At 50.4% G+C, this 14,757-nt stretch overlaps 1 protein-coding gene across 1 annotated transcript in view; it reads left to right on the forward strand.

Moving 5' to 3' along the window:
• Positions 1-13,853, forward strand: part of FAT2 (FAT atypical cadherin 2) — a 56,930-nt gene extending 43,077 nt beyond the window's left edge. The window contains exons 18-24 of the mRNA XM_065849347.2: positions 46-243; positions 1,306-2,113; positions 2,930-3,075; positions 5,924-6,365; positions 8,891-9,044; positions 10,856-11,448; positions 12,238-13,853. Of these exons, the coding sequence (XP_065705419.1) occupies positions 46-243; positions 1,306-2,113; positions 2,930-3,075; positions 5,924-6,365; positions 8,891-9,044; positions 10,856-11,448; positions 12,238-12,770 (2,874 nt within the window). The 3' untranslated portion in view covers positions 12,771-13,853. The remainder of the gene's footprint in view (positions 1-45; positions 244-1,305; positions 2,114-2,929; positions 3,076-5,923; positions 6,366-8,890; positions 9,045-10,855; positions 11,449-12,237) is intronic.
• Positions 13,854-14,757: the final 904 nt, after the last annotated feature.

Consider the following 14,757-nt stretch of genomic DNA (forward strand, 5'->3'; position numbering starts at 1 on the left):
TTCTCTTTACTTGCCTTTCTCCACTAGAATCTTTCCCCATTTCAGGAAAATGCTCCTGTGGGTACAAGCGTCCTAGAGCTGATTATGAGTGACAGAGACACGCCGGAAAATGGACCGCCGTATTCATTCCAGATCACACAGGGCAACGACGGGAACGCTTTTGATGTCACCCAGAATGGTCTGCTGGTGACATCATCCATCCTGGACAGAAGAATGAAAGAACAGTACCTGTTACAAGTCCAGGTAGAGCCTGCCTTACTGTCCTGGTACCGAATTCCCCAGCCAGATTAAGCAGCAACAAAATGAGATTAGGATGGCACAGCTAGAAGGAAATGTCTCTAGCTTTGGAGAAATCGAATCCAGGCACAAATTATGCAGCTTGGAGCCAGCTCCAGAGCTCATTTCTTTACACAGCCTGCCCACATGAAGCTGAGAGCCAGCTTCTGCATTGATAAAAATCAGATAACGTGATCGTGATACTCTGTCAGCAGTTTCCTTAGACGGACGGTTTTCCCAGCATCATTATAGTGACTTCCAGTTTAAAGTGAGACCTGGATCTGGTCCTACGAACTTTCTCCAATTATCCTTGTCATTTAAGAAGTGCTTAAAGTTTCTCTTCAAAGAGAATTTCTGTTATTGCAGAGTGAATTAATTATTTTTCAATGTTATCAATAACGATAGTCCATTACAAACAAAAGCATAATTACATGTGAAGTACATACTTCTTCAGTAACGGTAGTTGTTCTAAAAGCTGGGTACTATTATATTTTAAACCTCAAACACTACCTGCCTAAGATTAGGGAGAAACTTATCCTATAATATTATTATTTCGACATTCCTTGACTCATGCTAGACAGACACTGTCAGAGGTGGGACATGGGCTTAAAGAGTCTGGAAGGTGAGAAAATGTGTTGATGTGTGTAGCTGCTTTATATCTCTATACATTCAGTTAAGCACAGAACCCCAAAGGTTAGCAACACCTCTAAAGACGATTAATCCTTAGTTAATCAGAGCCACCCAGGTGTGCCTCAGCTGCTGATGAGCACACATAGAAATGAGTGCGACCCCACTGCTGACAGGAGGTCTCAACCAGTCTCCACACTGGAAGGCACACTGCAGTTTCCCTGGGGCCATCTCCAAGCAGACGTCCAACTGTGCTGCCAGTTTTTTCCCATTCCTTCTTCCTGACAGCTTCCACCCATTGCTACCTCCAAGGTGTGCTTCTTTGCAAGATCCTCTCAGCCCATCCAGCCAGGTGAGGTGACAGCATGTGGCTCTAACAGATCCTTCTGTTTTCCTCGACAGGTCTCTGACAGTGGTATCCCTCCCCTGTCTTCATCTGCATTTATAAATATCCAAGTGACTGAGCAGAGTCAGTATGCCCCTTCAGCCCTTCCCCTGGAAATATTCATCACCACCAATGAGGAAGCCTTTCGAGGTGGTGTCCTGGGCAAGATCCATGCCACAGACCGAGACCCCCACGACACACTGGTGTACACTTTGGTGGCAGAAGTGCCCCAGGAGGGGCTCTTCTCCGTTGGGACTGCAGATGGGAAGATCATTGCTGGGGACAAGCTTCCCCATGGCCACTATCTCCTGAACGTGACAGTCAGCGATGGGACATTCACAGCCACCACCAGCGTCAACGTCCACGTGTGGTGCTTCACACAGGAGGCCCTGGACAAGGCAGTTGTGCTACACTTCCGTCACCTCTCCCCTGAGGAGTTTGTTGGGGACCATTGGCGCAACCTGCAGAGATTCCTGGGAAACATCCTTGTCACCCGCCGCCAAAACATACACATGGCCAGCTTACAGCCTGCAGCTACCTCTGATGGAGTGGACCTGCTCTTGGCTGTTGGAGAGCCACACGGTTCCTTGTATGAACCTCGGGTCCTTGCAAATAAGATCACTGTGTCAGCTGGGGAGATGGACCAACTCGTTGGGCTCCGGATGAAGAAGGCAATTCACGTGCCATGTCATAGGCCAGACTGCGCCCATCGTGTCTGCAAGGAAACCATTCAGCTGGATCCAGGCATGATGTCAACTTACAGCACTGCCCGACTCAGTGTCCTCACCCCACGGCACAGCTTGGAGCAAATCTGTTCTTGCAATGGTGAGCAATCCTTCCCGGTAGCATCCCACCCAATAAACATGGTCGTATTGTGTTCCTTCATTACGTTGTAAAGCACCTGAACTTTCCATGGAATTTGTTTGCCCAATAACCAACAACTCTCCCTGCAATTTCAAAGCCAAATCTGGACTTTTAGAGTTCAGAAGTTTCACAGTCTTTTTTTGTTTTTTAAATTGATCTCCTGTAGCATTTAATAGCAACAACATCTACCTATCTCATTGGGAAAAGTCACTCATAGGTAATGAAGGTAATGCAGGTAATGAAGCTCAGTGATCAGAATTTCAGTCTCTGAGCTCCTGTGTTGAGCCTAGACTCAGAAAAGCACAGATAAATTTGAGGAAAGCCAAATAATGCTTATTTGTTATACTCACTCTACAATACTGCAAGAAATAAATGGAGTGAGCAGGGAGAGAGGTTAACATCACCTGGACAGGAATGGCAGGGGGATACCATGGAATAATATAAAGACTTATTAAGGATGAGGAAATTCAGGGGTGTTGAAGACCATGCTGAGAGCACCTCAAAGGCACCATACAATAGAAATAGACAGGCTGCTGCTGTAGGGGGTTTTTTTGTTTGGTTGGTTGGTTTTTGTTTGTTTGTTTTTCACACTAAAAGCCACACTTGGAGCTCCAAACAGGAGCTGTGGCAGGTGCAGTACAACTGTGCATTGATTGCTGTGGCTGAGACTGTTCCTGGATAGTTATGGTATCAGGCTGGGAAAAGAGGCAAGGCTCCATACAGTCCATAGTCTCAAAGCATGACAAAGATGAGACTTTTTGTTCATTCTCCTTCCAGGAACGGCTGTGAGGTTTGGGGGCCACAGCTACATCTGGTACCAGCACTCGCAGGTCAGCTCCTGGCACATGCATTTCCGCCTGAAGACTCGCCAGCTGCACGCTGTGGTGTTCCGCGCTAACGGGACTGACCACGCCACTTTGGAGGTCTGTATTGCAATGCACGGGATTTCTTTCCAGAGTAAAAAACCACTGGTTTAGGCAAAGGAAACACAGAAAGAAGATGCAATAATATGTACCCTTAGTAATTCATCTAGCTAAAATATAAGACTCAGGAAGACCAAGTGAGAGCCAAGCATGGTTTGGCAATTGCTGCAGCCACAACTAGTGAATCATTCTTTACATCTGCGAATGCACAGGCTGTGTGAAGGCAACACACATCCATATCATACATCCATATCATTTTTTCCTTACAGCTTGCTTCTCTGTCCCTCTCTTATATCGCATCTCTCAGGACAGTGAATTTACAAGGTGGCATTTTCCCCAGATCAGCCTGCTGTAGCAAAGGGCAAACTTGTCCCCAGACTTCAGGAGCAGAGTCAGACTCTGAGTGAGCACACAAATAGTTTGCCAGACCACATTATGGTTGGGGTACCAGGATACAGAGATGGGAGGGCACAGGTGAGCTCTGAAATTGGAAATGGTATCACCAACCTTTACTTCCAGCTGAGAATATGCCAGTCATATCATGCCTCTAATTAATGGACCTCAAATTAAAGGTCCTTAACAGTAATGGACAGAACAGACAAAACAGGAGTCTTAAATGCTATTTCTCACCCCCACACACTTACTTTTCAACCACTTTCTTCAGGTAGTTTTACTGGTTTAGACACCTGCAGAGATAGGAACGTTTCAGTCTGATCACTCTCATCTCCCAGCAGCACACTGAATAGAATCCGCATTCAAAGATCATCTCCCTCTTCCTCTTTGGCAACAAAAGGAACGTAGAAGATGAGTAAAGAGCAGGGGTTTTGTCTGTTCCTATCAATTAAATCCAGACCAACTGAAGACCCAGATCACTGGACGTACTCAGCAGCTTACAGAGATTCGTCCCTGAGGCTAATCACATTAAGATGTACTATAATCTACCTGGAAATGTTCATCCTGTCCCTGAATTCCCTCATCCCTTCTCATGGTTTCACAACCCCATCTTCCTATTTTGAAGTATTTTTCTTTCCACTGCTATAAAAGACTCAGACAGAGCTGCACAGCAACCAATGCCCAGGGACCTGCCCAAAGTACATACTGCAAGCTCCTGCTGCCATAGCCATTGCTCCTTAAGAGCTAGAGCAGAGAAACATCATCCATATGTCCTGTACCCATCTGCAAAAGCAACTTTAAGCTGCATTATAAAGCACTGATGAGAAAAACTTAGTCCCTAGCTTTCTGCCCCATCTGGGAAGGAGAGTCACCAAATAGTTCAGCAAAAGTAGTCCAACACTCCAGAAAAGGACGAGCTGTCAGGAAGCTCTACTGAGCCAGGCCCAAGAAGGGAGAAAAGACTCTTTACTGATGGAGTTCAATGTATCCACGATCTCCTGTACCCAGATGTCTTCATAAGCTTTTCAGTAGGAAACATTCATAAAGCCTCCACCATAAAGTTGCCTGTGAATCATTTCTTTCCTGATTCATGTTATTAACATCTCAGGGATCAAACCTTTTCTAGACCATCTGGCTTGAAAAAAACTGAAGGAATCTCTCAGGCTTTTAAGCTTTGCGGATTGCAGTGCTCTAGGTATGAGCCAAAGCCTTGATAAAATCATAACCAATGGTTTGTAAATTTGATTAAGAGGATGAGTTCTCCCAAGGGCATGCAAATAGTCACCCATCCAACCAGTGAGCTCTCCTGATGTTCAGAAATAGGGTGCAGCAAGAGGATGGCAAAACAGGCAAGCTGGTAAAGACTTGGCAGTCTGTTTGCTCTTGCTCCAGGGAACTGAGTTCTCAGCTGTCTCCCAGCCCCAGATATTGAGAAGCCAAATCTACAGACCCATCTGAAGTGAAATCATGTTCCTCCAGATAGAGTGAAATGACAAAGTTCTCTGGTGCACTTGCCAGTTGTGCAAAGAGATTTACACACGTGTTGCCCTAAGGCCCTTCCATGGCATGTGCCAGCTGCATCTAGTTCTTCCTTCAGCAGCTGCTCTCTCCTGCCATTGGGATTTATTTATATTATTGGACTTCTCTAAGAGCGAACTGCTGTTCTGCTCTGCTTTTGACCCCTCTAAAGTAGCCACATCATATCATATGTAGGTTCCCCTAGAGTTACTGATCCTCTTGTAGACTCTTTCACACATCACCACTCTTCTCTGTCCCTAATGCCCCCCTTGGAGATGTCTTTCACCTGGCATGAATTGCTTGATGTTACATAGCAAGCTCTGCAGGTTTTCTGTAAATGTTTTGTTACATCCCTTTTCTCCTCCTCCATAGGCTCCTGGCTTCTATGAAACAGAGGTTTTATCAACAAAGCTCTGGGGATAAAAAACTGAAAGAGGTTTATGCCTGACCACCCCAAAACACTACAGCTAACCTTTTCTTTTTCTTTCCTCCATATGAGTTTTAAAGATTACTCTTGGGCCACAAATAGGAATTTCTACCATTCCAGTTTAACAGAGAAAACACAGCGGTGTGGTTCGCTTTTAGAAGCTCAATACCTTGTCTCCCTCCCATCTGCTGGAGAACAAGGATTGGATTGCAACACCCAGCAGCAGCTTTGGCCTGGTTTTCCAGCATGCTGGTTAGAAGCTGGGTACAACAGTCATTCCTTTCTCTGCCTCCCACCTCCTCCTTGCTTTCTCCAGAGTAAGCTGCCAGGTGCTCCTCCTCATCGAGGTCCTTTCGGCACCCTCACCCATGCCAAAGAGGCAACTATTCTATGATTCTATGCTTAGGCAGGGAGAGATGGCAACAAACAGGATGAGAAGCATTGTAAGCCTTTATGAACAGCAGCCACCTGTATCACAGCTAACCATGACTTCTGGGACATGTTTTGCAGATGATTAATGGAGTGCCTCAACTTGGGTACAGCTGCCAGGGGAATTACACTGGGAACCTCTCCTCCTCACGTTTTGTGAGCGATGGTGAGTGGCACTCAGTCTTCCTGGAGGTGAAGAACACATCTGTCCGCCTGCTCATCGATGGACTGGGAAACGCCTCTCTCCAGCTGCCAGTGACCTGTACCATCTCCCGGGGCAGACGAGACTTGCTTTTTGGGGGCCTCCGGCAGCCGCTCCAGTCCCAGAGAGTCACACAGGGGTTCAGAGGCTGCCTGGATGTGGTTGCAATCAATGGCAGAGAAGTTGTTCTCCTGCCCGGGAAAGGGCAGTCAAAGGAAGTTGTGGAAGAGATGGGGATAAAGCAGTGTTGCTCCCCAACTGGTGCCTGCAGCAGCAACCCATGCCTCAACAACGGGATGTGCTCCGAAACTCATGGAGGAGGTATGTGAATATCCCACGCAGAGCAATAAGCAGCAAGGGGGAGGGAAAGATGCAGCTTCTTCATTCACTCCTGTGCAAGGGAGCTACCCCAGAGGAGAATCAGACGTCCGCTGTGCCAGGGGACTTCAAGTGATAGCTGATTCAGTGCAGCAGCAGCTGCGGAGTACAAGCTCATCATCCTGGCACTTGTGGAGTAGTGGACCAAGTCCCAGAGGGCAGGAGCGTGTTTCTAAAGAGTGTGTATGACTTAGGAGAGTGCAGCTTTGCCAAAAACTCAAATGCAAATAGAAATTCCACCCACCCCTCTGCATTCTCGTTGCTTAAGGAGCCATTAGCAAGGCTGGAATCGGGTAAGATAGGATCACGCAGCGATGGTATCTGGGCAGAAACAAGCTAAGATCTTGGTCTATTCCCACTACAGTCAGTGACTCCCCAGGGCTATGGGAAGGGATATGGGAAAACCATAAACTCAAATCCAAGAGTCTCAGGCTGCCATGGGGTGCACATACGCAACAGAGGTTTGGTACCAGGGTCTGCCCAAGACAGTCTCACCACTGCCCCGTCCCTCCCACCGGGAGTCCTCCCGGCAGCGAGCTGTATCACAGCAACAAAGCTGGTTTGCAGTGGCCTCGGGGGCAGGAACGACTCTCAGTGATGCCCACTCTTGTGTCACTGCCTTACACCCCATCCCTGGTTCCAGCACAGCAGGGCTGCACCCTGTAACACCTCATCTATCACTATAGATACTGTCTGTGCTTTGGCCCTTCCTTGGGACAGAGGGGTGATTTCCAGGCTGCTGTGCAGGGCAGGAGCTCCTCCCGCAGCTTTGTGCTCTTTGGGGCTGTTGCCAAAACCCACACCCTGCCTGTGGAGCAAGCGAGACCAGAGGAGGGAGCACACCTTCACCTGCCCGCAGCCTCTGGGAACAAGATTCCCAGCCCTGTCAACTCAGCAGCTGCCTGGTTTAGGTGAACTTATTTGACACCAGGTGCATTTGTACTGAACAGTTAAGTCTGGCTGCTACTCACACTTCAGCCTTACCCTTGAGGGTCTCAACCTCCACACAGAAAACCCCTCTGGCTGGGCTACAAGGGGTTTGAAGCCCATGAGATGAAAACCCATCTCTGCTCTAAGCTAAGGCATCACCTGCTTGTTTTGCAGGAAGCATACAAGAGGAGGGAGAAGGAGGAAAATCATTCCCTTACTAATAACCCAATAATCCAGTACTCTTCCCATAGTTTGCTTCTCAGGTGATCAACAACTTCTGCAAATGGCCCAGCTGCCCAGGAAAAAGCCTGTGGGGCACGGCCCCACACAGAAACATGCAGGGCATGATGGCAAGGAAGGAGTTGCTCAAGGGACATTTAGTTTGTGAGGTTATCCTGGGTGTTTGGCTTCCTTGAGCATTGTGGGGCTCAGTCCTGGAGACCACGGGCATGCAGCACTAGTTTATGCAAAGCCCTGCCCAAAGATCTCAGGCATGGGATTACATGCACAGGCAAAGACACGTCTGTGCACACCAGCCTCGCTCAGTAAGCCACGTGGCCACGTGAGAACGTATCTATGCAGAAAGGGTCAAAGCCAGACCAGCCACTACATCAACCACAGTGCTCAGGACCACAGGTGCAAACACATGGGAACCCCTGCATCCAGAAACACATGTGTTTGGGCACATGCAGCTCTCCAGGCAATGTCCAGCACCTGCTGCGCATGTAAGCATGTCCTTGTTGTACAACCACTAATACACATGTGGAAACAGGTCTGCATTTGTTCAGCCCGTGCTCTAAAGCTGGGATGTTTAGTTTGTGGATGACTAGCAAAGGCTTCCCAAACACACTGCAAGGTGGAAACTCTGAACTTCTTGCGTGGCATCACCAGCCCTGCTGCTAGCAGGAGCTCAGCACAGCCAGGGACATTCCCAAGCTCAGGGATACACTAAACAGCAGCCAAAACCAAAAAGCAGCAGCCCCCTCCAAGTTCCTGGGGACCATCTGCAACCAGACACCTCCTGTAGGCAAGAGAAACCAGGCGTGTTGAGACAGGCGCTTCATACCACGAAGAAACTTGCAGGACCAAAGACTTCAGAGAACAATAAGTTAAAGAGGATTGCATTTAGTAGAGTCAGAAACTGTGAATCAGCCAGACAGGCTCCCCTTCCTTTAACCTGAATTTGTGTCCCAGCTTCTCCATGCAATAAAGCCATGCTCTGAATATGTCCCTGGCAAGAGAAGGTCTGTGGTAGTAGAGGCTTGACTTGTTGCTGAAGTAGCTCTCTAGTGCCATTGCATTGTCCCAGCATGGCCAGCCAGCCCCCAGCAACTGCTCCAGGTCCTGTAACATGCCCACCAGATCACCATGGGTGTTTTGGGTGCCCATCAGCACCTCCTGTGACTGCAAATACCAATCCTTAGGTAGCCGGATTGAACTCTGCAGGTGCCATCAGCACCAAGCACTGTTTCCCCCTGTTCTTGCTAGTTCTTCCATGTGGATACCATCTCTTCATGGTACTGTCTCATTCTCTCCAGGTTACACCTGCATCTGCCCCGGGCTGTTTTCTGGTGAGCGCTGTGAGCTCGGGGACAGTCCCTGCGAGTCCAAGCCCTGCCTGCATGGGGGAACCTGCACCCTCTCCGCCACCGGCTACTCCTGCCACTGCCCAGACTGGTACCTGGGCGAAAGGTAAGGGCTGAGCAATCTTCCGTGGTGGGCTGAAAACATGATTTCTGCCAGTGAGCACTGCACGCTTCTGGAGCTCACCAGACACTCTGGGTTTAAGTGCACGTTGCATGTACCTGAGCATTGCAGCAGAGAAGCATCCAAAGGCAGAGCTGAGCAGACCAGAGCAGAAGTAGCTCTGCCACCATGTGGTCACTGCTGCTCTGTGCCCATCTCCTCTGAGCAGGAGGGAAAGAAAAGAAAAAAAATCTCACGTATGCTTTGAATGCCTGCAGATGTTATGCTTGGTTCAGGTTCAAAGCTGCTCCTTGCAAGGGGTGAGTCTCTCCCTATGCGCTGCTCCTCCCCACGGTGTGTGCTGAGGGTGGCATGGCTATGGTGGCATCATCCCCAAGGGCAGGGCTGCAGGGGGCAGAAGGATGCCCGAGTCTGGGGGGAGGTTGGTGAGCACAGCCACGAGCTGCCTGCTCCCTCCGTAGCCAGAACACCCACCCTGAGTGCTACAGGGGCTGTTTCTGCCCAGGACCAGCTCTTCAGAGCTCGTGCAAGGGGAATTTCTGACCCAGGTCACAGCCACAATTTATCCCGTTAAAAGCTCAGCTTGGGATAATGTGTTACACTGAAAAGCAGGTACAGGATGCTGTTCCGCCTCTGTCAGCCTATGGATCCCTATTATCACGGCCCTGAACAGTTCATATCACTTTGAAGTTCTCACCATCAGTGCACAGCTTGGATACTTTTCCCATATAAGAAATGTCAGTGCAAACTTGTATCTGCAGCTAGAGAATTAAGCCAGGCCCAGACACTGTTCTGCGGCTCAGTATTACCCACCACAGCCATGCACACCCTTCAAGCCCCTTGTCCCATTCCAGCCCAGCACAGGCTCAAAGAGTCAAGTTCATCCTTCTGCCTGAGTCATTTAGCCAAGGTCCTCTGAATCAAAGTAAAGGCAGAAACTACTCATGCAACTCTTGGAATAAATGAATGTGGCTGAGCATTAGGTGGCAGTGTAATATCTGAAATCACTGGTTGTCTAGCCATAGCACGAAGGTGCACGTTCCTCACACATCCTGAAACATTAAGAAACAAGAGGAGCCCAAACCTCACAGTTTGTTCAGTAATGAGAAGGCGGGAGGCAGGAGGGGAAGGGAAAGGAAAGCCAGCAAAGTATTGCATTTCACTCCTAGCACAGGGTAATCATTACTGTTGGACAGAAAGGTCCCCTGTATTGCTGGTGAATGTTTAGGTTGTATGGGGCGGAGCAGGACAAAGAATCAAAAATTCAGTCTCGGTTCTGCAGATATTCCATAAAATATCAAAAAAACCTCTTTGAGAAAAATACCCTTTCACCACTTCTCAGGCTAGATATCTCCCAAATGTTTGCTGCGACCTGCAGACATCCGCACACCACCCTGATTGCCCACAGAGCAGCTGGAGGACATACAAGACTTCAAAAGAGGTTGACACATCTCAGAGTGACCCTGGGCTCCCTAATTTAACAGGATGGGAACAATGTGAGCCCTAGAAACTCCAGATACCCCTCTGAGGCAGGAAGACCACATTTTAATTTGTTGCACATGACTGAGAAATGACACCATCCTGTAAAACATCATCTCCTGAAAAGCACCATTTTATACTCGAGGATCATGGTTCTCTGCCAGGGGAGGCAGCTAGCACAAGCCTAGCACAGGAGGGAGAGCAGACCAGGATGGAGCATCCTTGGCTGGTGTAAGTCAGAGCCCAGAATAGGATGACACGGGTTTAGCTGCATCCCCAGACTGATGGCGGTTGTCTCCATCCTTTCCTCCCCACAGGTGCGAGAAGCTGGCCGAGGAGTGTCAAGACAACCCATGCCGAAACGCTGGGCGCTGCGTGAGCAACCAGGGCTCCATCCACTGCATCTGCCCATCCGATTACCAGGGGGCCTACTGCACGCAGCCCATCATCACCCCTGCCATCGTGCCCACGCAGTGGGCAGTGGGCCCCGAGGAGATTGCAGAGATAGCAGCTGGCGTGCTGGGGGTGGCCATCCTGGCCGCGGCATTTGTGGTCATTCGCAAGCGCTACCACCACCGGGCCAAGGCACACAAGCCGGTGGCCCGCGAGGACCCCGACCTGCTCTCCAAGAGCGAGTTCTCCAAGAGCGTGGGTGTGGGCACCCAAGCCGTGCCACCCATCGAGCTCAACATCCTCAGTGACGCAGCACACAACAACCTGGACCGGGCCACACCGGAGCAGCGCAAACCCACCAGCACCCCCGAGTTTGTCACCTTCAACTCAGCCAATGCCCCAAAGCACCGGGGCACCATCGTGTGCAGCGTGGCACCCAACCTGCCCCCCGCTGCACCTCCCTCCAACTCTGACAACGAGTCCTTCATCAAGTGCACCTGGGCCAGGGAGGAGATGGGTCAGTAGTCACAACTTTTTCTTGGTCTTACACATCCCTCTTCCCCCTGGGAAGTGCAAAGGTTTGCAAACCCAAGGGACCAACAGCACTGGCTAAAATCAAGCAAAGCACAGGGAAATGCTGCCCAAGCCCTGCTGCAGGTCCTTTATTGGCTGTTCCCTCCCTGCTCACCAGTGCAACCCAGTTTTCAGCTTGAAATTGCTCAGCAGGGAAACCATCAATGCCCAGCCTGGATTCCCACACATCTTAGGTCAAATGACCTTATAAAAGAGAATAACAAAGCTAAGAGGAAAAAAATAAGAACTTAAAAATCAGTGTGAGTTTTAGTGGAGGCTTTTGCATCAGTGCTGTGAGGCAGAGGGATCACACCCTCAGGGAAACGCTTTGCATGGCTCTGGACAGCAAGGTTACTGCTTTCTCTCTGTCCAGGAGTTCAAAGGATGCTGTTAGAAAGTCCACAAGTGTAACTACAAGGAAAGGGAAAGATCCCATGGATCACTTGCTCTGCCCTCATCCCTTCATCATGCAAGCTTCTTGCATGCAAATGGTGTGATAAAGTGTACCTTTTGGGTGCTAGAGTAGTGGATACCTGACGGCTATAGAGGGGTGCCCTTGGGTCCCCTCGATTCCAAAAGCAGAAGCTACAGCTCCCCTGTCCCCAGCATCTCCTCTCTTGCCCAGTCTGCCACATCTCCTGCAGGCTCAGAGCCTACACAGGAATTAGCAGGAGGGCAAGAGAGGGAAAACAACAGCTTGAACTGCAGCTAACACAACTCTGTTTTATTTCAGTCTACCCAGCAGAAACAACCTACTGGCCCCCCCGGTACCTCTCATCAGATGTCCAGGAATATTCCCACTACGAGATCATTCAAGGCCCCCCTCCGTCCTCCTCCCACCCTCCTCTCCCCCCGCCGCCCCCTCCACCAGCAGACACGGAGCCAGTCGCTCTTTACGGGGGTTTCCCCTTCCCGCTGGACCAGAGCAACAAGCGGGCCCCCATCCCGCCCCGCTACAGCAACCAGAACCTGGAGGACTTCTTGCCGCTCGGCCCTGTGGATGTGGGAGCCTCACAGTGCCAGAACGAATATACAGCCATCAGCTACTACCCAGCCCAGTTGGTGCAGGGTGAGGGTGTCCCATACCAACCCGACCCCGGGTACAAGCGGGTGAGCATGCGCCTGAGCGTGGCCCAGCCGTCCTATGCGGACTGTGAGGTGGGCCACCAGCCCAGCATCCGAGCCCAGCCCCTTCCACCCCCCAACTACGAGGGCTCCGACATGGTGGAGAGTGACTACGGGAGCTGCGAAGAGGTGATGTTTTAACAGCAGGCTCATCCTCAAGATGAGAAAAGAAGCACATCTCCGTGTAGAACAGTGTGCAAGGGGCTGGCACGGGCCACCAAAGAGAGGCTTATGGGTGTGACCCCCCCCAGCTTGCTGCATCTCCCCCTGCACAACTGGGTTGTAATTCGGCTGGATCTTTCCCCTCGCTGCCCTCCACGGTGCTCCTGTTGCAAACAGAGGGGAAATGCTCCAGCTATGGTGGGACACAGAGGATGCTCCTGGGATGCCAGTGACTAACCTGCCTCCTTTCCAAGGGGATTTCCTCCACCACCACACAGGACAACAACGTGCCACCTCCTCCCACCCAGGGCTCCCTGGCCACAGGGATAAGGAGGAGGAGAAGCACTGCAGGCATGGCAGCAGTCATGGTGGAGAAGGTGTGAAAGGACTAGCAATGTGCAGCCTGGGAGTGACCCAGGTGGGACAACAGAGGCTGCCTGCCCCCAGCTCTGGCTCCAAGGGCTTGCATCAAGCCAAGAATTTGCCCAGTGGAATGGATCAGCTGGTGCACACACTCTTTCACATCTGCTTCCTGATGCAGGGAGAGAGATGATGGAATGCAGCTGGTCCCATCAGCACATCCCTCACTTGGCCAACAGAAGTCCAAACAAAAAAAATAAAGTCCATTTCTGTAGAAAAGCCCAAGCAACAAGCTTTGTCACACCAGAAACCACCCACAGACTCAAACCAGCACAGCCACAGCTGGCAGCGAAGCAAGACCCCTGCCTAGTTGGGCTGCGCTCACAGGAGTAAGGGAGTCCCTGCCCTGAGGATATGAGCACAGACACGTCTCCAGGGCTGTCACGGTCCCAAGCTGAACGTGACAGCGCGTGGTCCTGCCATACAGCCAGGGCTCCCTGGTGCATCCCAGAAACACTGGCCAGCACCACGTGGCATCTCCTACCCAAAATGGGGCACCAAGGCTGTTGAGCGTGGGTTTACCTGTATGTCCTTGTGCTTGGAAATGTATCGTTTCTTCGTGAGAGGTTTTTTTGGTTGGTTGTTTGATGTAACATTTTTGTTGTTGATTTTTTTGAGAGTATTAAAAGACTTTGGATTTTTTTTTTTTACTATTATGATATTTTTCAATAACTCGGGGATTCCTTTGTAAATAGGACATCCCTGCGTAGCTCCAGCCAAGGGCAGACCAGGGAATAACTGCTTATTTTGGACACCAGCATCCTCAGCCTCTTGAGCCATCAGAGAAGTACCAAGACAGCAATTCAGTGCATCTTTGAGGATCCTATGAGGGCCAGAGGAAGGAGGCAGACCCTCGGTAGCCTGCCTCCCTCCAGGAAGGCACGAGCCTCCCAAATCTGTTAGTTCAGGAGCAAAGGGGTTGAAAGGATCTAAATCCAAGCTCTGCCTTGATTCCCATCCCCAAGCAAACACACTTGGGAAAACAGAAATTCATCTTATTTCTGAAAACAAAGCCACAGCTATTAAGGAGATGACTATGCCCCAGTTAACTGGAAAACACACCTGACTCAAGCACATCTGCAGAGAGGCCCCCGAAACACCCAGTGGGACACAGCAGCCAGCCCCAGCACCTGTAGACCCTGCCTGCAGCCCCACTCTTCTGGGCGTCAGGGCCACTTGCTGCTCTTCCAGCACCCACCAGCCACCCCCACAGCCCCCAAAGCGCTGCCTGTTTTACCTCTCAAAGCCCTCAGGCACTTTGGCAGATTTTTTTTCACCAAAAGCCACAGGCTCACCGCTGTTGTCACTCCTGCAGGCACAGGGCAGGCTCCTCCAGAAGGGCTCGAGGGCAACTGGGGAGCACCATCCACCTCTGGAGTTTCCCCAGTAACAGCGGATGACATCACTAAGGTGCAGCAACACTTGCTGTCAGTGATGTCATTAGCTGTCACCATGGAAACAGCAAAGGGAGGACCAGGGGAGCAGCACCTCCAAGGGCCAGCATTTACAGGGGACAAAGTTCTTCACGGGCCAAGTGACCCCAACA

The sequence above is a fragment of the Patagioenas fasciata genome, chromosome 14 (assembly GCF_037038585.1).
Source record: "Patagioenas fasciata isolate bPatFas1 chromosome 14, bPatFas1.hap1, whole genome shotgun sequence".
In the NCBI taxonomy this organism is placed as follows: Eukaryota; Metazoa; Chordata; class Aves; order Columbiformes; family Columbidae; genus Patagioenas; species Patagioenas fasciata.